The 23,098-nt window shown below is 39.7% G+C and overlaps 2 protein-coding genes and 2 non-coding genes across 5 annotated transcripts; all 4 read left to right on the forward strand.

Annotated features, from left to right (window-relative positions):
- The first annotated feature begins 2,563 nt into the window (after nucleotides 1-2,563).
- SBPASE (sedoheptulose-bisphosphatase) lies at nucleotides 2,564-5,045 on the forward strand. Its single transcript, XM_088971348.1, has 8 exons — nucleotides 2,564-2,828; nucleotides 2,928-3,050; nucleotides 3,218-3,403; nucleotides 3,548-3,629; nucleotides 3,738-3,959; nucleotides 4,085-4,185; nucleotides 4,283-4,354; nucleotides 4,504-5,045. Exons 1-8 carry the CDS (start codon nucleotides 2,715-2,717, stop codon nucleotides 4,783-4,785), a joined length of 1,182 nt encoding a protein of 393 aa, XP_088827474.1. The 5' UTR covers nucleotides 2,564-2,714; the 3' UTR covers nucleotides 4,786-5,045.
- Nucleotides 5,046-9,065: 4,020 nt separating this feature from the next.
- TRNAN-GUU (transfer RNA asparagine (anticodon GUU)) lies at nucleotides 9,066-9,139 on the forward strand. The gene has a single exon. It is a non-coding gene; the product is annotated as a tRNA-Asn (tRNA).
- Nucleotides 9,140-15,389: 6,250 nt separating this feature from the next.
- Nucleotides 15,390-20,260, forward strand: LOC148868891 (protein OCTOPUS-like). Of its 2 annotated transcripts, XR_016108153.1 has the most exons (3): nucleotides 15,507-17,767; nucleotides 19,245-19,573; nucleotides 19,679-20,260. XR_016108153.1 is itself a non-coding variant. In XM_088973659.1 (2 exons), exon 1 carries the CDS (start codon nucleotides 15,817-15,819, stop codon nucleotides 17,758-17,760), a length of 1,944 nt encoding a protein of 647 aa, XP_088829785.1. In that variant the 5' UTR covers nucleotides 15,390-15,816; the 3' UTR covers nucleotides 17,761-17,767; nucleotides 19,245-20,260. The 2 variants fall into 2 exon arrangements, 1 of the variants encoding a protein (XP_088829785.1); XM_088973659.1 differs by having other exon boundaries at nucleotides 15,390-17,767; nucleotides 19,245-20,260.
- A 1,301-nt stretch (nucleotides 20,261-21,561) lies between these two features.
- Nucleotides 21,562-21,633, forward strand: TRNAT-UGU (transfer RNA threonine (anticodon UGU)). Its single transcript has one exon. It is a non-coding gene; the product is annotated as a tRNA-Thr (tRNA).
- Nucleotides 21,634-23,098: the final 1,465 nt, after the last annotated feature.

Consider the following 23,098-nt stretch of genomic DNA (forward strand, 5'->3'; position numbering starts at 1 on the left):
ATGTTACAATCTCTCCACTCTCTAACCATGACATGAGCTTCTCTAGGCAAGGTTCAAAATATCAATACGCCCGATATGCCGGAGCGTATCGGGTGATATCGATACTGTTTTTCATAGTTTTTTTTTTTTGAAACCGGTTCAGGGGGCTGGTTTAATTAAGGCTCATCCACCCCTTGAATCGGTCAGAATCCCGGTACACCCACTATAGAGGCATATCAAAGAAGTCCTGAAACGATACGTATCGACCTGTATGATACACCCACTGTAGGGCCGATACATGCCGATACTTTAAACCTTGTCTCTAAGCACCAATGCTTGTGTTACATTGATAGATGCTTTTCCTATGGCATGAGCAATTTGTTGAGCAATCTTGCCCTCCACAATTTTAAGCTTTTAGCAATACAACCAATTTAAGTATTTCCATTATCCTTTCTTGATGCACCAAAATTTATTTTGATAAAATGGTGTTTACGGGGAGACCAAGCAACCCAAATTTAACTCCTCCTAGGTTTGTTTACTTGGATTGTTTTGAGTTGACTCCAATAACTCTTTGAATTGGATCTAGTTTCTTTCCGGTTAACCCTTTGAAGGCACATACCTTGTAATCTCTATTTATTTTTTATTTTTGAAAAAGAGGAAATTACTTAAACCTCACTTGTGTTTTTGACAAATACTTAAACCTCCCTAGACGTTTATAAAGACCTCATTTCATGTTTCAAATAATATGCAAATACACCCATTTCATTAATTGTGTTGACAAAAAAAAGACCAATGAAATGCTTTAAAGTTTTAAAAATCCCATTTTTACCCATGAAAAACTTTATTGGGATGAAGAGAGAACAACGGTGTTTACCATATACATTCATAACGAAGGGAGTGATGAGGACGGATTTGGCCCTCCAATAACATTGTGACACGTGGCATTCCAGAATAACTGGGTGACACCCGAAACCACTTAGGCAACAATTTATCTTAGCCAAGATGATAGCGACCTGGCACAGGCGTTGACCTGGCGACTTGGCAATGTCACCGGCTTGGTGACCTCGACCACGATTCAGGTCGGCAAGAAGCACCTTGTCTAGGCTCAACCTGCAGTACCTTGTCACTGGCTGAAGTGACCTCGACGCAAGGAGCAACCTCCCTCGAGGGCGTGCTGGCCTGACTGAGGTCCAGGTGGCGACCTGCGAGACATGCTCGTCAACAAATTCGGCATGCATATCTCAATACTCACACGATCCTTGGAAGTTGGCCCATGTACCGAACGTTTCAGAGGGTGGTCAACATGCATGGTGGTTGCATCTGGGAATCTCGGACCACTTAGACGACCTCTCGGAAATCTCAGATGCGGTGCGTGAAGCCCATATCAAACAATGCCTATATAAATGCACCAACCCCAATGGCATAGGGGGAGCAAGTAAGCATATTCTAGCTCTCATAGTTTATGATTTTTAGCTCGCAGTCTACTATGAGAGTACTGACTTAAGCATCAGAGCAACCTCGTCGGGTTAGCCACCTTGGGTCCTCTGACATTGATTCCTTGTAGGTCTCTAGAGAACTACAAAGCTCAACAATCAATCCAGCTCGACCCTCTAGTTAGCTTGGCACCTAATATGCAGCTCGACTCTCTAGTCAGCTCGACCCTCTGGTCAGCTCAGCACCTAATATGTAGCTTGGCCCTCTGGTCAGCTCGACACCTAATGTGCAGCTCGGCCCTCTAGTCAGCTCGGCACCTAACCTGCCCCTAGCTTGGCTTGGTCAGCTCGACACCTAGTCCACTCCCAGCTTGGCCTAGTCGGCTCGGCATCCAGGTCCTCACCCAGCAAAATTCTCCACTTCGGCCTCTGAATCATCGACCACTTGGAAGCAGACCGAATGATGATGTACTTAGCACGAAAAATTGATTCATTAGAAGATTTAAGTAAAATTTTCTTTTGGAAAATTAGTATTCTAAATCATTGTTTTTTCATCTACTATAATGTGTAGCAAAAGATGGAATCTAGATTTATATTTAGGGAAATTTAGAAGAAGTAGAAGATTCTGTTTAACCATCTTTGCCACTTATGCCCATGGGGAAGGCCTGGTCTTCAAATGAATTTTTATGTCAATGGGTAAACACAAAACCCGAACTTAAGTGCCCGTTTGGTAAAAGATTTAAAAGTCGGAAACAGGCTTAAAATTTCCGGTAAAACTTTCTCATATAGTTTTTCAAAACGGCTCAGTCAATGCAGCTCAATCAACACAATTTGCATGCGTGTCCCACAAAGTGTGCTCCACAGCACATATCAACCGTGGATTGAGAATATCTCCCAAGATTCAAAGTCCACAGGAAGTAGGAGAGATGTTCCCAATGCACGCTGAGATGTGCATGTGCGGCGCCAATGTGAACTCTAATCAACGCCTCCCAGTCAGTCCCACACGGGCTCTAACGCACACAGGCCGTTAAGTCGTTAAGCATAAAACTAGATAGATGAAACAGTGGGGGCCCACTCCACATCTGGGAAAGGGGTCAAGACTCAAGAGGCAAGAGCCACATATATTTGAATGATGGAAAATGGCCTTACCCGCTTTCTCTCTATCTATTCAGCATGCCACGTGGCAGAAGCCCAATTCACGGCTTATCTTGCCTATCCTACGCCCCATTCTTCTGTTGGGAAGTGAGAAATAGCCTCTGAAGAAAGCAAAGTTCTTGCAGAGTTTGATAAAACCGTGCAACCATGGAGACCAGCATCACATGCTACACGGGAGGGACGTTTCTGCCCAACGTCTCCTCTCAACGCTCAACTGTGCTGCCATCTCTACCTTCCATTTCTCGATCCTTCAACTTACGAGTAAGAGTTCAGACTACTTTCATATATCCATGTTCGAACTCTTTTGGCTGCATTTTCTTTTGTTGGTTTATTTAATCATTTGCACTTCTCAAACTATAGAGCCTGAAATCAAGCTCCCTGTTTGGCGAATCATTGCGCAAGGTGTCGAAATCACCGCTCAAGGTTTCCAAGACAAAGAGCTCTTCTTCACTCATCACTAGATGTGAGATCGGTGATAGCCTGGTAATTGCTGAATGAATTCATAGATTTTTTTCCCTTTTTTTTGCTGTGAGCATGCAGAGGATCAGGTTCAAGCCTCTATATGAATTCTTTTATTGCAAATAATTAGTGGAAAACAGAAAGAAAGTTAAAGAAGAGTGATTTTGATTATAAGATGGTGTGAATTGAAGGAGGAGTTCCTAACAAAAGCAACACCAGATAAGGGATTGATCAGGTTAATGGTGTGCATGGGGGAAGCACTGAGGACCATCGCCTTCAAAGTGAGGACGGCCTCTTGTGGAGGGACAGCCTGTGTGAATTCTTTTGGAGATGAACAGCTTGCGGTTGACTTGCTTGCCAACAATCTTCTGTTCGAGGTTGGACATGCCAAACTATCAAGATCCAAAATTTAGTGTTTCTGGTTGTAGTGTTCTCAATTGTTCACCTCTTAATTTGAAGAAGGTTGTTCATTGGAACTATCATCTATGACTGATCTTAAGTTCTCTGGTTTTGATGCTTAGGCCTTGAACTATTCACACTTCTGCAAATATGCTTGTTCTGAGGAAGTTCCTGAGCTGCAAGACATGGGAGGCCCAGCTGAAGGTCTGCAATTTGTTCTGAAAATATATATTCCAACTAGCCCAGAACTTCAGACTGATGATCTTTGGAATATATACAATCTTCTTATAATGGCTATTGGAATGTCAACAGGTGGGTTCAGTGTTGCCTTTGATCCTCTTGATGGCTCCAGCATCGTTGACACAAATTTCACAGTGGGTACCATCTTTGGTGTCTGGCCTGGGGATAAGTTAACTGGTGTAACAGGAAGAGATCAAGTTGCAGCTGCCATGGGTATCTATGGTCCTCGTACTACTTATATTCTAGCTCTCAAAGACATCCCTGGAACCCATGAATTTCTTCTTCTGGATGAAGGTTGGAATCACTTGCTTGAAACTGGATAATCGATTTTTGGTCAAGACTGAAAAAAAAAAAACCATTCCTTTTCTTTATTTTCTAACTGTTTTATACAAACAATTTCTCCTTGGCACATTGTTTAGGCAAGTGGCAACATGTTAAAGATACTACACAAATTGGAGAAGGAAAGATATTCTCTCCTGGAAATTTGAGAGCAACATCTGATAACCCTGCCTATGATAAGGTCTTCACAGATAATTTCTTTTGCTAAGTTATTCCAACATACAAGCAGCCTTTTTTTTATTTTGACTTATCTGATCTTATTTCTTTTCTCCTAACAGCTAATCAACTACTATGTAAGAGAGAAATACACATTGCGGTACACTGGAGGAATGGTGCCGGATGTCAACCAGGTCTTACAGATAGTTCCTCAATTGAGTCCTTGTTGTTGCATCTTAAAGCCATGACTCATTTTTCTACTAGCCCAAGAAACTCTACCCAATACTTTCTGGGTTGTTGCATCTTGTTAAACACTAATGGATTGATTGTTTGTTTGCTGCAGATCATTGTAAAAGAAAAGGGTATCTTCACAAATGTGTCATCTCCATCTGCCAAGGCCAAATTGAGGTTGTTGTTTGAGGTTGCTCCTCTTGGTTTCTTGATTGAGAAAGCAGGGGGATACAGTAGTGATGGCACCCAATCTGTCTTAGACAAGGTGATCAACAATCTGGATGAAAGAACCCAAGTAGCCTATGGGTCCAAGAATGAGATTATCCGGTTCGAAGAAACTCTATATGGAACCTCAAGGCTCAAGGCTGGTCAACCAGTTGGAGCAGCTGTTTAAGACTTAAGTTCTCTTGTTTCAAATGTTTTCTTGACCAAATATCATGCTTATAAGCGTTTTCCATTCGAGTAGGAGATACAAAATTGAATATGTGGAGATGGGTGGATCAGTTAGGAAGAAAGGTCACCATTTTCTGAAGTGTCTTCTGAAATGCAACTTTTTTTATACTTTGATGCATCATCTATTTTTCTCCTATTTAAGTTTTTTGACAAATATCTGTAAGTCATTCAAAGATTATCAATCTATCTTCGTTTAATGCTTATCAGGCTACTAAAGAATGCTAAGATTTTAACCTAAATGTCTACCAAAACTAGAAAAAGAAAAAAAGTTTCATGGTGTTTGGTTTTGTGGCCATTTATTTGAAAAATGGTGTTAGCTCATTACATGTAGACATTTATTACAAAATGTCATTTGGTAAGGCTTTATAAATAAAACTTATCTTGGTTTGTGTGAGAGCTGTCTGTTGGGGGAAATAACATTTTTAATGTTTCCAAATACCCAACTGTTTATTTACTGTTTAACTGTCAACTTTTTTGTTTTTCAAGATAATCCACGGTACTAAACATCGCCTTTGTTAATTATCTAAATGCAACAGCCATGAAGTCTTTCTTTTAGCAGCGCAAATTTTGTTATCTTCTGCACAGGGATCGCATATTTATTTTTAGAGTTGACACACTTGAATTTCTCATGGTCCCTATGCAATATTGAAGCTTCTCAGTTGAACTAACCAATCAAACAACTATAACAAAGTGCCAATTTTTTCTTGTATAATGATATTGTGGTTTTTTCTCCTGGTAAAAAAGCAGAACAACTGAAGAATAAAAGACAACAATATGTTGGATTTCATCTTAACACCAGATTAGGTACTCTATAATTCAGGCCAGGAGAGTGGCTAGTTCATTGGAGTTCAACCTTAGGCTTAGTTTGGGAATTGAGAGTGCTTAAAAATAAGTGATTGTCGAATAAACACTTACTTTGGACTGGGACCGTACCAATGGACTTTTTTTTTTTTTCGTTTGAGAAATAAGCATGAAATAAGTGCTTATTCTGCGAATAAGCTTATTTGAGAAGCCCGGATTTTGGGCTTATTTTTAAGTACTTATTCAATAAGGGCTTATTTTCTTTCTGGCCTATCTTTGCCTGCGGCATTATTTTGAAAATGCCTATACTATCCCTATTTAAAATAAGTGCTTTTTCACCAAATGCACATAAGCATTCTCAAAGCCTTTAGTCTTTGAACATGTAAAACCTTGGTTGAGAATGATGACTACTATTGAGTTATTCTGCTGGTCTATTTTGCCAAAAACTGAGAAAGTATTGCCTTATTGCATTCTTTTCCTTTGCATTCCCATGAATTTGTAATAATGCAAATAAAATTGCACTGCAACAAACGTAGCTTTAGACTCGGTTTGAAGGAGTACAAATGCAAATATGTACAGTGCAAATACATACAAAATACAAGATTTTGCATTCTACAAATTTGTATTTGTACTCCTTCCAAACTAAGCCTTAATTTTGTCTCAATGGCATTCCAATGTTGGTGCAAAATTTGCATCCTCTTACCTCATCTTGCTTCTTACCTTACTCCCAAGCAAATAACATTCCTACTGCCTAAGGGGGAGCATTATTCGGTTAAAATAAAAAAACTGAACCGAAAATTTTAGTTTTGATTTTCAGATTTAAAAAATTGATTAACTTAAAAAATTGAATTAACTAAAAACCAAAATTTGGTCTTATTTTGGTATTTGCCTTAATTTGGTTCCAACCGAATAAACTGAATGCTCACTTCTACTCCTCCCTCCATTCTCTTTCATATAAAGTGGGGACCACTTCATTTTACTTCTCACCAATAAGTAAGACAAAGTCAAATATGATAACCGATATGAAGAAAAAGTAAACCAGAATTTATACTTGGCCCATTTGTAATCCCATGCGTTTACATCAGTGCAAATGAAACTGGTGCTGCAAACAACTGAGCTTAAATGTCAATCATACCAACGATTAGGCATAATCACCCAAGCAAATCCAGTTTTATTTTGAAAACAATATAACTTTCAATGAACAATTTTAGCTTGGACACTTTGGTGTTTGATTTGGTCTTGTTTTAAAACTTTGAGACCGATGAATTACATATTCCTCGGTAAGAGGAACTTTATCATGTTGACGAGAGCTTGAAAATTTCAGTAACAAAGCCTTAGCTGAGCTACTTTGAAGAATCCATTAAACAAAGCATCAACGGAAGACCATGTAAATGGAAAAGAATCAGTTTGGGATTTCTGGGTTTTTCTTCACCAAACATTATATTGCTTATATTGGCTTTCTCTTTCTCAGTGGGCCTCATCTTATGAAGCCAAAAGCAGCAATATGGAAAGTTTCGTATGTGAGCACTTGGGAGGGCTTTTCTTTAGTGGATTCTCACATTACAAATAGGGGTGTCGATTGGACTGGATTTGGTCTGGTTCAATCCGATCCAGTCCAATGTGAATTCATTATAAATGAACCAGGTCCAATCCAATCCAATGAACAATTTGGATTATTTTGGACTGGTCCAACTCAATGTTCGGACGATACAATTTGTTTAAATTCATTTTAATTTATATTGGTTTCAACCCAAACGCCGTCCATTGACACCTATATTCTTATCTTATATCAATGGACAGGATATTGGCTTAATCCAACCAAATTCAAAATAAATTTATTATGGCGGACCAGGTCCAGTCCAATCTAATAAATATTTTGGATCAGATTGGTCCAATCCACTATGTCTTTTTGGTCCGTCTAATCTGTCCAAATTGATTTTATACTGGACCCCGTCCAGTCCAAAACTGGTCCATTGACACCCTTAATTACAAGGTAAGGCCCCACGTGGAAAGATAGGAAATTGTGTTTGGTGAAAACTCCTAAAAGCCAAAAAACGATGCCATTGAGCGGAGAAATTGACTTTCTGGTGAAGCTAGTTTAGAATTCCTCCCAAATGGGATCCTAGGCCCTATCTGGGAGGGTTCAACTCGAGCATTGGTTGAATTGCTTTAGCTAAGTTGCTTTTAAGAACCACTAAAGAAGCATCAACGAGAGTAAATTAGTAAAGTGACCGAACAATAGTCAGTTTGGGCCATGTATTTTTCACCCAATATCGTTTATAGGCTTTCATAGTGAGGCCCACCTCGCAACGCCAAAAGTAGCAATGTGAAAGCCCTCCCAAACAGGCACTTAATATTTAATTGAATTAAAACAAATAAGTGAGGAGAAAAAGATACACTGCTCTCTTCCAACTAGACCTGGCAATTGGGTTGGGTGGGTTGGGTCAGGGTATTTTGGATTGATTTCAGGTTGGGTTGTCAAATGCTAGACCCTAACTCTAAATGTTCGGGTTAGGGTTGACCCATGGGTCAATTCGGGTTATCTCAAAAAAATAATTAAAATTTAAGAAGTAAAGAAAAATTACATAAAAAATGTTAAAATTAAAAGATTTAACCTTAAATTTCCAAATATAAAATAAAAAACTTGAACATTTAACAATTTAAAGAGTATACAATAAAAAGTAAAGACTAAATAAAAAAAATTAAAGAATGGAAACTTCTAACAATGCATAAATAATCCCCAATTAGACTTGACAATCGGGTCAACAGGTTGACCCATGACCCAACCCAATCCAGTTTTTTCGGGTTGGGTTGAGTCGGTCATTTTCACATTCGGGTAGTGAATATGAGACCCTAGCCCTGCTTTTCAGCTTGGGTTGGATCGGGTTCGTGGGTTGAGTCAACTTTTTGTCAGGTCTACTTCCAACTCCTAGGACCTAGACCAAACTTGAGGAAGAATGGTTTAAATGAAGTTAACCCCAAATCTTAAGAAAGCTTATTAAATTTAACTCCAACTCAAATTGTTCTTCTCAATGATTCTCTTAGAGAGAGAGAGAGAGGAACCTATCTTATGCCATCCCTGCACCATTCCATTCTCTCGAGAAAGGTTCAGAGAAAACTAGGGAAAATACATTATTTTGCCTCATGACTTGCAAATGTTGGGCCTGAATGGACTGATATCGATCTGGGCCTAGGCGAATTCAACAAAACTTCTCTCAAACCCAACAAATATGCAATGTGGGCGTGACCAAAATTTTCCAAATATCTAATGTTCTTTGGAACAAAATTAGCACAGCCATGAACCGGCATTTTCTCGAGGAAACAACGTTAGCTTCAATTCTTTAACAAATCAATGGAGAATTCTACTGAAAATTTTCGGTAAAGCTGATAAGGATAATAAATCTCATTTAAAGCATCGAAGCTGGAATAGCTCAGTTGGTTAGAGCGTGTGGCTGTTAACCACAAGGTCGGAGGTTCAAGCCCTCCTTCTAGCGGTGATTTATCATTCTTTTTATAATCAAAAAAAAAAAAAAAAAAAAACTCAATTGAGATGTTTAGCAGATCTTAAACATAACAAAATTCTATAAATTTGTTGGGAATGTTGGCCTTATCTTTTTGCAATCAAAAAATTAGAGAACATTTTTCAAAATGGTCAACATTTTTGAATTTTAAGCATTTTTTTCTTTCAAATTAACATGCTAGGACAACTTGCTAGCACGTTCTCAAAAGAATAAAGAACTCCGCAAGAGTACACCATTTGAGAGATAGAGAGAGAGATAGGTTGTAAAGGGATGGTCATAGGATCAATTTCCATAGGGTTGTACTCGATTCTTAAAGAAATTTCAAAAGAAAAAATGGATCTTTCTTGTGTGAAAACTCTCTCTCTCTCTCTCTCCCCTCTTTCTTGTACTTCCTTTCCAAGCATAACTCATTAAGTCTCTTCACTTTACCATTAAAAAGAAAAGAAAAGGAGAAAAGCAAGACTACTCCCTTGCTTTTCCACTCTCATACCTTTGAACCCCATGTAGTGATGATTTTCATGCAATCTAATCTAAACTTTATTTTAATAATATTTCACTCTTCATATTATATACTCCTTTTTTGTATATTCCAAGGCATACCCCTAAGCAATTTGTCCCCCCCAACACATTAAATACTCACCCAAAGATCTCATTGGAATATATTTGTAAATCCCTAAGAAGCTGTTATTTAGGAATTATCCTCTTGTATGTTTCTATGCCTTTGTCTCCCTTTAGTAACATGCCAAACTCTACATTCTCCCTTGGGATTCCTTCACATTAAATATATATTACATGCAATGCAGCTTTTGTTATAAAATTACTTGTTAGTGTTCTACCCCAAGATGTGTGTGAAAATTATGAACACCTTATTGGTCCCTAAAAATTCTAGGCTCTTTCTTTGTTCTTTGTAAATGGGTTGTCATTCCAACTAGGGTTTTGAAATGGGAGAAAAAAGAAGAAAAAAAAAATACAATTGTTTTGTGTGGGGGGGGTGAAGGCCTTCATTGGATTGTTGGCAAAAGAAGGTCCATCATCAGCAAACAAGAGGCATAAAGATCACATGGTATGGCTATTTCCTTTTTCCATCCATTTATCCATGTAATCATGAAGGTGGTCCTTTTCTTTCTTTCCTTTCAAATTCTGTAATAATAGTAAGAATTCATCTACATGTAAATTCTCTTCTTGAACATACAGCCTAGCATTATAATAACTTGTAATTATACCCAACCATGGGAGGGAAAGCACTTCTTTTACTGTAATTATAGATTACAATGATCTAATGCACCGTTCTTCGATGTATTCGCCCGCCTCGATCGGACTCTAGGATCCAACATTGGTCCTAGATGCACCATCAGGAAACATAATTATGATATTATTCTTTTGAAAGAACTGCCTGTACATGGCACATTGTAGAATGGGAAGAGAACTTCAATGTTCAAACTAATGGAGATCCCTAAGAAGAGGTTTATTGGATTGCTTGGCCTGATTTTCTATCTGGGTTGTCTCTAGTTTATGGGCTAATGAGCTAAGCACCCTCATCTAGTGAATCCAACAGAAGAGGTTCTGTGGATTCCTTAGCCCAGTTTTCTATCTGAGTTGTCCCTTGTTCATCACCATCGGATTGATTTGCACATTTTCTCAACCCATACTGGAATTGACCCAACTCGGCCCATTTCTATCCTTCTATTGATACATTTGATTTTGTATGCAGAAAATTTGTCCCCCTCTAACCCTGTGGTTTTTGTATTCTTCGACATATATAATGCTTTGTGATTCTCTCTCTCTCTCTCTCTCTCTCTCTCTCTCCCCCTGATGGTTTGGGCTGGATGAATTTGGGCCAATTGTGAGTAACTGAGATTTTCTTTTGTTTTTTTTTTCAGAGTGGTAAACCAAGTCTGAGTTGATAGTTCTTGAATTCTTTAGTTTTCTTGCCGTCTTTTACCCAAAATTAGAACTTTCTTGGGAATTCCTTTTCCCTCTAGGTTGTCTTTGTTTTTTCCCTCATCAATAGTAAAACTAATATAGTTTTCATTAGAGATAAACGTGATATAAAAAATATAAGTTGCATTTATTATATGGATAATAAAGGCAAGTGCTGAATAAAGAAGAATATAATATTATTTGGTTTTTTAATTGAGAATATGACAAAAAATAAAGATAAAGAAAAGAAAGGAAAGCTCACTCCCATGGCATAAAGCTTGCAAAAAGAAACTAAATACTCTGAGCATCGAATCTTCACAAAACATTATAAAAATAACCTAAAAAACGCCAAGAGCCTAAAGTTCTCGAACCCTAGCCTTTAAATGCATGCTTCAACAGTATGATATCTCCTCTCTCTGTGTGTATGGCTGTATCTCATCCTCAGACCAATAACCCTTAAAAAATTGAGAGACTGAGCATTTGGAGGAGATCCTGAGAACAGCTTTGGGATTGGGGTCCACACATGGGGCAAACAGTTTTACATATTAACTAGTGAATGAGGGTACAGTTTTGGTACTGTCAGCAGTCAGCTTATTATATTACTACTCCTCCACTGCTGTCGAAGTGGGCAGTTGGCCCACTTTCTAAATCCACTCCAACCGTCCAATTGATGGGCCTATGTGCTTGGGGTGGGCCCATCTTGATTGTGGAGATGTTATAACGGCGACGGTAACGGCTGGCAAGGGTAGATGCTTACTGCTTTTAGGGCCTTTTCTCCGAGGCCGTGCTTCAGAGAATAAACAGAGACCCTTCAGGGCTGATGGGCTCAGGCTCAGCCCGCAGTTTCTGACCCTGAGAAGGCGCTGAGGGGAGAAGCCTTGCGTAAGGGAAAACTGAAAATAAGCCTAAAAAGAATTTAAACCTATTTATGGTATAGAGACAACCACCACCCCCTATTATTCTACCAAAGTAAGTATGTTTTCTTGTGGTGGAACCCACAAACATAATTGGCCCCGACCAAGATTGGATCAATTTTTCTGAGTCCCTTGCAATTAAATTCGGTGCTTTCATTGGATCAATGAATATACGTGATACATGAGAGAGAGAGAGAGAGAGAGTCAAACCAATTTGGAAAGGAGATTTGGGGGGAAAAACGGCTAAGATATCTAGTGGAAGTGGAGAGAGAGGAGGAATTTGGAGATGGGGAAGAGGGGGCCATGAGAGAATATATGTCTGCTTTCTTTTATATATATAAATATCCTCCTGTCACTCTTATATCCACTTTGGATTTATGACCATTTGTTTTCTCTTTCAGGTTTCAAAACAAAACCCTAGAAAGACAAACCCTAGAGACTAGATAGATCGACAAAAGACAAATCCTAAATATTTTTACATTTTCTTGTTCTGATTTTCCTTTTAAAAAATTATTATTTAAAGAACTACAAAGGGGTAGTTAAGGTGGAGGACAGAACTTCACTTTACGCTCCTCAAACACCACCCATGCACTAATGACTAATCCAATTCCACCCCCCTGGCCCCCGTCCCCACTAAACGGCACGGCCTCCACAGGAATGGCGTGACCCCTCTTTCTCTCTCTACACACAACACAAGTCCACGTATATGATAATACCCATGTGAGCTTAGGGTTCCAACCATGGCAATAAATATAAACTCTCTCTCTCTCAGAGACTTTTAATGAATCCTCATCTCATGTCCTCCCCCAAACTAGCCGGCGCCCGGCGGTCCGCCTCGTGACTCTGCCGCGGGTTTCAACCCCTTCTATTAAATTCACCAACCGCGTTTAATCTTTATGGGCTTACATTTATTTTTCCTTCATTCCCTTTCCTCTGCCCTATGTTTTGTTTTCCACATGTATATTCCTTAAATCCAAACCACCTGATCCAAGAACCCCCGGCCCCACACAATCATATGCCCATAAATATACACCATCCGATTAATGACCTAAACGACATTTATGATTCATCTCAGCTGTTACGTGCAACCTCCTGGAGACCCCTTAACTATTAACTCTTCTGTTGTGCCGTGATCACCTCCCCACATTCACGTTTGACTTAATTTTTGAAGTCCGTGCTTGGCCCATAACCGGCCCAAATTCGTTCCCACTATAACCCTACAGTGCTCCGTAAGGACTGACCGTGTCCGAGGGAGGACCCCACGTGCGGCTGGCATTTCTTCGAGGGAACGGACGTGTGAGTTGAGCTTCAGGTGCTACCATCAAATCGTAGGTTCCTTCATTGGTTGGAGTGATTGAACCGTCCGTTCTTCCAGACTGGGTGGGGTATGAAAATCATGCCAATCCAATGATCATATACTAATGATCTATAATCTCTCATTGGCCACGACCGTATCAACTATTCACCAATCGGATTTGGGAAGAAGAGTATGGAGCACTGCCCACTTGTTCGCACTACACGAGGGGGGATACGTGGTCCCTCCTTGGTTGTTGGATTACATCTGATCTACGCCGTGGCCCACTTCAATTTAATGCTTTAAATGGTATTTATGTTATGCTTCTCGCTTTATGGTTGCCGTTATGACGCCGCATTAACGGCCATTACACGTAAAATGTCGGCACAAAGATTTATTAGAAATGAAAATTACGAAAATGAGATAAAAAAAAAAGGAAAAAAAATGATGGTAAAGCAAGTTAACGGCTAACTTGTACAGAAGGATGTTGGTGTTTTGGTAATTACGAAAATTTTATTACCAGTCCTTGTCTATCGTACTTTTCCCCTTGATGAGCCCCACGTTGTCTGTTCTCGGGGACCTGAAATGCCAATCTCGAGGATCAATCAACGGTCCAGATTCGTGATGACGTGTTCCTCGAGTCCTCGGGGGAAGATGGTAAGAACAGCTCATGGAATCAAACACTCATTTGTTGTGTACATTGAGATCGATAGTCTTCAGCTGCATCACAACAAAACCCAAATATAAATGATACAAGAATCAATGAATCAGGAATCATTCACGTACGCACGAGCCATGAGTCCCGGGCAAAGTGGGACCTACGTGCGCCTTTCATCAATGCAACGATCGGCTCCCGCCTTGTTGGTATATCCACCGTTGAACCCGGTGGGCCACTCTAATCGAATTGTGATGTGTGAAGATAAGATCACGTGTTTTCTCTACCGTTTCACATGGAAGCGAAACCGACATCACAGTTATAGTAGAAGCGGCATCTCTCACCATCAACTTTTTCTTTCGAAGGCGCTGATCCAGATGCGTGGGTACACAACCAGTTGATGGCGAGTGATGCTGCAAGTCATAATATTACTGCACCACACCATAATTCATCTTCCCTCCCCAGAGAGAGAGAGAGAATAAAAAGAAAAGAAAGAACGTACGAGAACCACAGGAGAGTTGTCTACCAAGTACAGAGAATCTCCAGCATTAGGGCCTGCAACAGACTACTGATCTCGACCGTCCATCTAAATATAATATTGGTGATCATTAACGGGCATTGGCATCAGCGGTTGTGCACCAGATAACCGAAACACTGAGTCTTTGTGTACAGTGATGCATATAATCAAGATCAGTAATTCTGTTAGGGGAGTCAGGGTAAAACGGGGGGAGGGTGGATGACGTGTAATACGTACATGCATCATGCAACGTAATGCGTAGGTCGACACGAGCGCACTCATTTCGTAATTATAGTACAGAAATTTCCACCCTGGAAAATAATAAACACTATTATATGTAATTTTCATTCAACGGAGGAGAGAGAGAGAGAGAGAGAGAGAGAGAGAGAGAGGGAGGGAGGGAGGAAAAAGGGGTCCCGTAACGGCTCCCCAGGCGACATACTAGATGGGACGTTTTCGGCCAACCACGTTTTCGTTCTCTCTTTTTCTATATTTTTATGTTATTTCCTTCTGTCTCCCTGCCCGCTCTCTCTCTCCCAAGTCTGGCGATGTCGGACTCGGATTGGTGGTAATTCGGTAATTTGCATTGGCTCCGAGTTTCCGTCTAATCCCGCGTTTTAGTTTGGAAAAAACGCGAGGTTTTGACTTTTAACGGTTGTTTTACTTACGTTGTTAGAAATTTGATTTCCGGCTACCGTCTCATCGATGAATCCTAACCGTTCATCATTATTTTATTTTTATTTTTATTTTTTGTTTAATTTATTTCATAAAAATCTAAGCGACTAAGGGGGATAATAAGCCGAACTGAAGCTGATGAGGGATGAATCACGGTCACGGTCAGCTGTTAAAATTGAAGCAGGGAGAAAAAAAAAAGAGAACGGAAAAAGAAAAAAACAAATAAAAAGAAAAGAAAAGAAAAAGAAGGGGAAAAAAGCAAAGTGAGTGAGAGTAGTGGGACTGGGGCGTGATTGCTCATCGCTTTAGCTTTTTCACTTTACAGGAATCTTTGAAAATCGGACGCGAGCGAGATGAGTAAAAAAGAAAAGAAGAATTAGGAAAGAGAGAGAAACAAAAAGGAGAGAAGTAGACAGGATAGAGAGATAACACGAACAAAGAAAGAAATTCCAACACAAGAGACCGAGTTGAAGAGGGTTTTTCAGGGGTTTTGTTTTTGCTTTTTTTCACTCACTCTCTCTGTCTCTCTCTCTAAGGTTTCGTTGTTGGTGAGTTGTGAACAAAGGTCGAATTAACAGAAAATACATCTCTTCTCTGTGAACTCAGTTCACCTGAGTTTGGTTGTAACATGAACAGAGCTACCAGTTGTAGGGTGGGCATTGTACACATTCTGTTATGAATCTCGAACTCCCCCAACCCCACCGTCTCTCCACCTGCGACCGTCACCCCGACCAACCAGTCACCGGATTCTGCCCCTCATGTTTATGCGAACGTCTCGCTGGGTTGGATCCAGCGACCCGCCGTAAGAACAACGCCTCTTCCTCCTCCTCCTCCACTGCCGCATCCGCCTTTAAAGCCATCTTCAACCGCTCCGGCGGTGGCGGCGACACTAGCACCACCAATACCAACTACAACAACAGCAGCAATCGGAACAAAGCCTCTTCTTCCTTCTTCCCCGAACTCCGCCGGAGCAAGTCCTTCTCCGGTCCCAAAGGCGAGGGCTTCTCCGGCGTGTTCGAGCCGCAGAGGAAGTCTTGCGACGTTCGCGTGCGGAACACTCTCTGGTCTCTGTTTAGCCTCGATGACGAACGAAAGGCTGAGAGCAAAGAGGTCTGGGGTGACATTGAGGTAGAAAGCAGGAACCTAGGGTTTTCCGGGGTTGCAGGTCCGGTGTTCGAGTCGAAGGAAGAGGAGGAAAATGAGGAAGAAATTAGGGTTTCTCAGGATGCCGCCGCTCCTACTAATGTGAATGGCGTCGTTGTTGAAGAGAGAGCAGAAGAAATCGAAGAGGAGGAGGACGACGAGGAGGAAGAGGTGGAGGAAGACGAAGTGAAGACGATGAAGGATCACATAGATCTGGATTCGCAGACTAAGAAGCCTCCGGGAAGGGATTTGAAAGAGATTGCAGGCAGTTTTTGGTTGGCCGCCTCAGTTTTTAGCAAGAAATTGCAGAAATGGAGGAGAAAGCAGAAGATGAAGAAGCGTGGTGGTGCTGACGGTGCCTCCACTACAATGCGGGCCGAAAAGCCGTCCCGTAGACATTTCAGGGAGACGCAGTCGGAGATCGCAGATTACGGATGTGGACGGAGGTCTTGTGATACTGATCCCAGGTTCTCTCTTGATGCTGGCCGGATGTCATTTGATGACCCGCGCTACTCTTGGGACGAGCCCAGGGCTTCCTGGGATGGTTATCTAATTGGGAGGACATTTCCACGCCTTCCTCCGATGCTTTCGGTTGTTGAAGATGTTCCCGCCCCGGTTAGACGATTTGACAATCAGATCCCTGTCGAAGAGCCCATGAATTCCATCAATGAGGATGGGACAATCCCCGGAGGATCAGCCCAGACTAGGGAATATTATTCCGACTCTTCCTCATCGCAGAAGCGAAGGAAGAGTCTTGATCGGTCTAGCTCTATCAGGAGGATGGCGGCAGCTGTTGTGGCAGAGATGGATGAGACAAAGTCCATTTCGAATGCCAAGGTGTCTCCTGCCACTATTGATTTCGTCCATGGGCCAAAGTTGCTGGTCACAGATAAAGATTTGAAGGATTCTAACTCAAATTCTCTCAGGGATGATTGCTCTGAAAGCTTTGAATCAGCTTTCCGAGATGCCCCCTCTGTTGTTGGCGGTGGTGACAGGAAAGGCTCCAAGAAGTCACGCCGATGGAAGGCGTGGAACATTTGGGGTTTGATTAACAGGCGCAATGGCACTAAAGACGAGGATGAAGAGAGATATTGCAGGGCAAACGTAGTTGAGCGTTCTCTCTCCGAGTCTTGGCCAGAGTTGCGGAGAGATGCCAATGGAGAAGCAAGAGCGGCTTTCAACCGGAAAGTTTTCCGTAGTAACAGCAGCGTCAGCTCAAGAAATTCCTTTAACATGGGGGGATCCTTTAGCAGTAGTACAAGGAGGAGTATTGCTGACACCAACGGCAATAGTAAGAAGAAAAGAGAAGAGTTTGTCTTGGAGCGCAACCGGAGTGCAAGGTATAGCCCCAACAACCTTGATAATGGCCTCTTACGGTTCTACTTGACACCGTTGAGGAGCAGCAGGAGGAGTGGGTCTGGAAAGAGCAGAAAAAACACACATTCTATTGCGAGGAGCGTACTGCGATTGTACTGAATGGAAGGTGCATCAGTTGTTCTTTGATCAAGTGTTGATTTACTAATTTTATTGTGTAAACACATATCTATATATTTCTTGTTGTTAGATAAAAGCACATCCTACTGTTGCCCTTCCTGTGCTTAGCATGCTTTTTCAATCTCAGAAATAATAATAAGAATTTTCAAATTATTTCATCTGGGCAGCCAAGAAACAACTTGTTTAACAGATGGGAATGTTGAGATGGATGAGTGACAAAAACTAGTAAAAACATGGTTAGGAATAGGCATATTGGTAGGAATCTACTTAAGAGTAGCTTTATAGGTGATTGAATGAGAAAAAATAGACTGAGATGGTTTGGTCATATGCAAGTTGATCCGGAAGATCTAGGGACAGGCTGAATAGGTCATGGGTCAGGGTAATCAAAAATGATAAGAGGGCCCATAATCTCACAATGGATATGGAACTGAACAGAGTAGAATGCAGGAACAGAATGAACCCGTAGTTGGGAACAAGGAATGTTTTGAGTTGAGTTGAGTATATAGATTATTTCATCTCCATCCTTGCTGGTGTTTGGTAGGTGAAAACAACTGTTTCTTCCCCCACCCTCCTGAATATGTAGTTTAAAGAATCTAGGGAATGTAGAATTTCAAGTTTCAATCATTTTATAGTATCGAATTTTTTGGCTCTTCAAGATCGTGTCTTGCGTAGTTGTGTGAAATGCTGAAGCTTGAAATGCTTGATTCCAGGTTAGGATATTGCGGTTTAAGATATTGAAACCATTTGACAATGGGGCATGGAGGACTTGTAGTTATCTGCTGAATGAGAAGAGTGTCATTATAGAATAACTTTTTATCCAGATTAAGGAAGTAGTTTCTATCACCATTTAGTAAACTTCGGATGCTAACTTGATGAGAACCCAGGCCTTGGTTACCTTGATCCAAAAATGGTATCTTCCAAGATTGGCCAGTATTAGTTTTTCAAATCTTTACTGATTTCTCATTGCTCTGGCAAGCCTAGCTGGGTTTACCAAGTTTTGTGTGGTTTTTCCATTTTCCTTCCAAGTCTCTATTGATAAGGTTTTCTTTTTTACTCCCTTTATTTTCTTCTTCCATGGTAAATGGCAACATGTGGCCTGACATAGACCAAAACGTCTGGAAAAAATGATATGACTCATCTTAGGGAGATTGGTTGATTGATCTGAATTACCGTAAGAAGGTTGCAGTGTTGGATGCCATGTGGTCTATTAATATCATATACCAGATGGTACACTTAAACTGCTCTATAGGTGGGATAATTTGGGTATCTTAAATTGCAAATTTGAATTCAAACTTGGGAAATATTGAGATGACCTTATGAAATTTTATGCAACCTCCCCTACTCGCTATTTATTTATCCTTCATCTGTATTGCAATCCCACTCTTGTAAGTGATCGTGTATTTTCTTATTTACAGCCTTATTGTTTAGTTGGATATTAGATATCATGAGTTTTCTTCCCATTACAGGTTCAAACATCCGACGGTTCGTTTCCCCTCACCACTAGCAATCTGCGGAGTTCACCCAAGTCTAGTTTCATTTGATGGAGGTATTGCAATGTGGGGCTGTTATTGTCGGCAATATAATGTTCTTTTAATGATCTTCAAAATGGTTCCTTGGCTGGGAGCCATTCGAAAACTTCATGCTGTAATATGGATTGTGGAGCATTGTTGCAGTGATCAAGAGGGTCTACCCCTCTAAGACAACATACAAATGACAACTGTTGGTGTTAGCTGAGGACTAGTGCCAACTACCCATCATCAGGCATAGGCATTTGGGGTGGAAACAGAGACACCAAGTCAGTGAACAGCTAGCTAACTCTCTAATTGTTGTGTTTAGAATCTGGTTATGTTTTTTTTTTGTATATGAAGAGATGCAAGTAATACTGCCTTACTCATTACAGAGCCGTGAGAAGTTTCTGATCTGGTAGGCATTTCTCAACGGCAAGATACCTAATCCCTAATTATGTTATTCTTCTCCTCCATAAAAACCTTTTTACCCTTCCGGCTGGACAGAGATGGCGGTTGTGCACTTTTAGTGAAGCTTCAGCCGAATGCAAGTGAGGATAACCAGGAAGCTTCAGCCGAATGCAATACAATCAAGTAACCGAATCCGAAGATAGACGACGATGGATGGTGTCTCATAGGTTGTCCTTGTTTCAGACTAGACATGTATGACCGATGGCTATAATCAATGCCCGGTCCGTGACTTTGGTCTTCTGGCTCTCAAGGCTTTTTCGCGGTTTACGAAGTTGTGGTGCAGTGCAGTAGCTTCATCTTCTGCATAGACAATGGTATATTCCATGGCTAGAGAAGATAATTCATGAATGAGTAAAGTGATTGGGTATTTTTCTGCTAATATTGATATTGATATAATATTTTTTTTTTTTGGTGGGCCTGGCATTGGGATGTCCTTTGTAAGCAGGACATGATTTTCAAGGGATAAATTTGTTGGTATGTTGAGAGAATCAGAGTGTTTTGGGTTTGATCTTTTTCTTTGACAAGGTGCATTCTGTTCTTTACATAGGCTTTGGAGCCTGCTGCAGCTATGGTGTCTCCTGCCTTGTCGGGCACTGATGTGGAAATCTCTGAATGCCCATCTGATGGGGCACGCTGCATCAGACAACCGTACTGCCTGCTGCAAATTTGCCCCCAACCCCTACTGTTTATCTTCCTTTCTCTTAAATCCTGTTGATTGCTTTTAGTAAAATCGTTTAGACAAAAATATTACTCGATGGTGAATGACAACGATGGCTTTGGCTCTTTGTTTTTCCTAACAAAAGAGAAACAGTCATTTCATCGCATGGTAGAATGGTAGAAGGTGGTGTGATCTCTATTCTCTAAGCTGCCAACACCAAGAGTGGCGTCGTGAGCTTTGTAGCTTGCGACAATTCTTCATCAAAAATACTGAGCCATCACTCTCCCATGTCCATGTATTCTCGCGCTGTGTTGTTTGGGAAAAGAATAGCTAAAGTAAAAAACCAAAGGGCAGCAAATATCTGAGACTGGGCAGCTGAGTTGACAGTCTGAAATGAGGCATAGCATGTGTATTTTCCTTGTCACCCTGCTTCTAGGACAAGCCTTGTATTATTCCATGGTAAAATTCGGTGGCTGAGACCTGTGGATGTGGTCCAATCGCGCCAGTTGCCGCATGGATTGCCACGTGGCAAATTTGAAACCGTTGACCGGAAGGATCAATCTCCAAATACCCCCTCCTGAAAATTAAATCCAATCTTCAGTAAGAGCACACTCATGTTATTGACATGTCACTGAACGATTCCTAATCTGTCCGGTGAAATTCCGTAAAAATAGACTGATCAAAATTTGGATACTGTGCCAACTCTCAAATCGGACATATTCGGTTTAAGCAATTCTGATATGCCAAGTATCCATTTCTTTGTGACACCCGTGGGTGTTGTCTGGTCATGATTTTTAGTAACGTTATGAAAATCAAGAAATCGAATGTATAAGCAGGCTTGATTCATAAATTATAAAGGAGAATTGTATGGGTTCTTGGAATAATTTTATTGTGTTTGGTTTCAATGCATTGGTGCAAAATCATGGCAGTGCATATGATTTTAGTGTAAATTCTGATCTATTTTTGCTTCAAATTTTAGTTTATTTTGTTTGATTGCAGTATAAAAAGCAGAATAAAGTAAAATCCAAAATAAAAATTAGCATTTTTTATATTTACACTTGCATGCATTTGTATTAATGTAAATAAACGTATAAACACAGGTTAAAGATTTGTAATAAATATATTTAACTTCAATTGTTTACAACCAATGCCCCTATAGCTCAGTGGTAGAGCGTCAGTCTTGTAAACTGAAGGTCCGTAGTTCGATCCTGCGTGGGGGCATGCGTTTTTCGTTTTAAACTTACGGTCTTTCAAGAATAGGAATGGAACGGGGTGGGGTGGGGCTGGGTTTTGCCTGCTCCATCCCTCACTACGAACTCAAATGCTCAGGGGAGCAGGGCCCCACGGGAACGGGTGGGTCATATTGCCATTTCTACTAAAATAATAATATAATAGTAATAATAAAATAGTAAAATCAACAGTAGCATTGAGTCCCTGCCATTTTTGAGTCTCTCTCTCTCCCCATATCCATTCATTTTCAATACAATCATGACTTTAAAATTAATATAGCGGAATGAATAGATATCATACAATGCGTTAATCAAGAGTCCAAGACAAAAGATATGGACCAATTATATTTTCTAATTATTATGTTAAGTATTTTCTATATTATTATTTTTACTTTTTAACATTAACAAAAAAGTTAACCAAATATTAAATTCTCAAATATAAATTATATTGTCATTTAATAATTTATAAAAATATATAATCTTAACTTAAAATATATCAAATCTGTTAAAATTTCTAAGATATATCATATGTAAATTCATAATTTTTAACTACTAAATAATTATTTAAATATTAAAATTTTTATTCTATATTTTTTTTGAAATAAAAAATAATTTTTTGTACAAATTTAAATTAATGGACTTGATAGATTCAATTTAATATTATATTCTTGAATATTTTTATAATTTTTTTTATTTTTTTGTAAATAATAAATTTATTGTTATTTAATGTTAATTAATAATTATAAAATAAAAAAAAATGTAAGATATATATCATGGGAAAATGTATGCATTTTAAGTACTAAGATAATTTGTATAAATTTCCTGAAATTAAAACCATCTTTTGATGTAAATATGTGGATTTGATAAATTATTTATTTCATTTGTTTATAAAATGTTACTTTTAAATATTATTCCTTTTAATTTTTAGTTGAAATTATTAAATATAAATATGTATTATTTGTTTGAATTAAATATGGACACAAAAAATAATAAAAATTATTTTATTTCATTAAATGCCATAAGACATGAAATGGCTTAGTGGTTTGAAGTGTTAAGAGTTTCAAAGTTACATTAGGCGATTTGGGTTCAATAGGTCATGTCTGATTTGAGACCATCTGTACCAGTCCCATCCCAAATTATTTATATATTAACAAATCAAGTGTTTTTAGTCAATAGCAGTTCAGGTCTAAATAGACGAGCCAGAACCAATCCAATTAGTAACCATAACCGAATCACATCAATTCGGATCTGTTGGGCAGAACCCATCCATTGACAGTCCTATCTCATTTGGACATATTTGGAATGTCCCAAGAACAAAATATGCTAAAAAATATTGAATGGATGGAAAACTAACTCCTCACAAAACCATCAATTCCATCTTACTTCACGGCAACCCAATTCTTGCCTTACTTCTAGAGTTAAGCAACTTATCAAGAATGAACACGCCAATATTCTAT

The sequence above is a fragment of the Nelumbo lutea genome, chromosome 2 (assembly GCF_056320005.1).
Source record: "Nelumbo lutea isolate HS-2025 chromosome 2, American lotus-T2T, whole genome shotgun sequence".
Taxonomy (NCBI): domain Eukaryota; kingdom Viridiplantae; phylum Streptophyta; class Magnoliopsida; order Proteales; family Nelumbonaceae; genus Nelumbo; species Nelumbo lutea.

What these genes read in the sequence shown, in the direction of transcription:
- LOC148868891 (XM_088973659.1), top strand. Translation starts at nt 15,817, where the DNA reads ATGAATCTCGAACTCCCCCAACCCCACCGTCTCTCCACCTGCGACCGT.
- SBPASE (XM_088971348.1), top strand. Translation starts at nt 2,715, where the DNA reads ATGGAGACCAGCATCACATGCTACACGGGAGGGACGTTTCTGCCCAAC. An exon ending in GTGAGATCGGTGATAGCCTG is followed by an intron (nt 3,051 to 3,217) that starts GTAATTGCTGAA and finishes TGTGAATTGAAG; the next exon opens with GAGGAGTTCCTAACAAAAGC. An exon ending in TGGTGCCGGATGTCAACCAG is followed by an intron (nt 4,355 to 4,503) that starts GTCTTACAGATA and finishes TGTTTGCTGCAG; the next exon opens with ATCATTGTAAAAGAAAAGGG.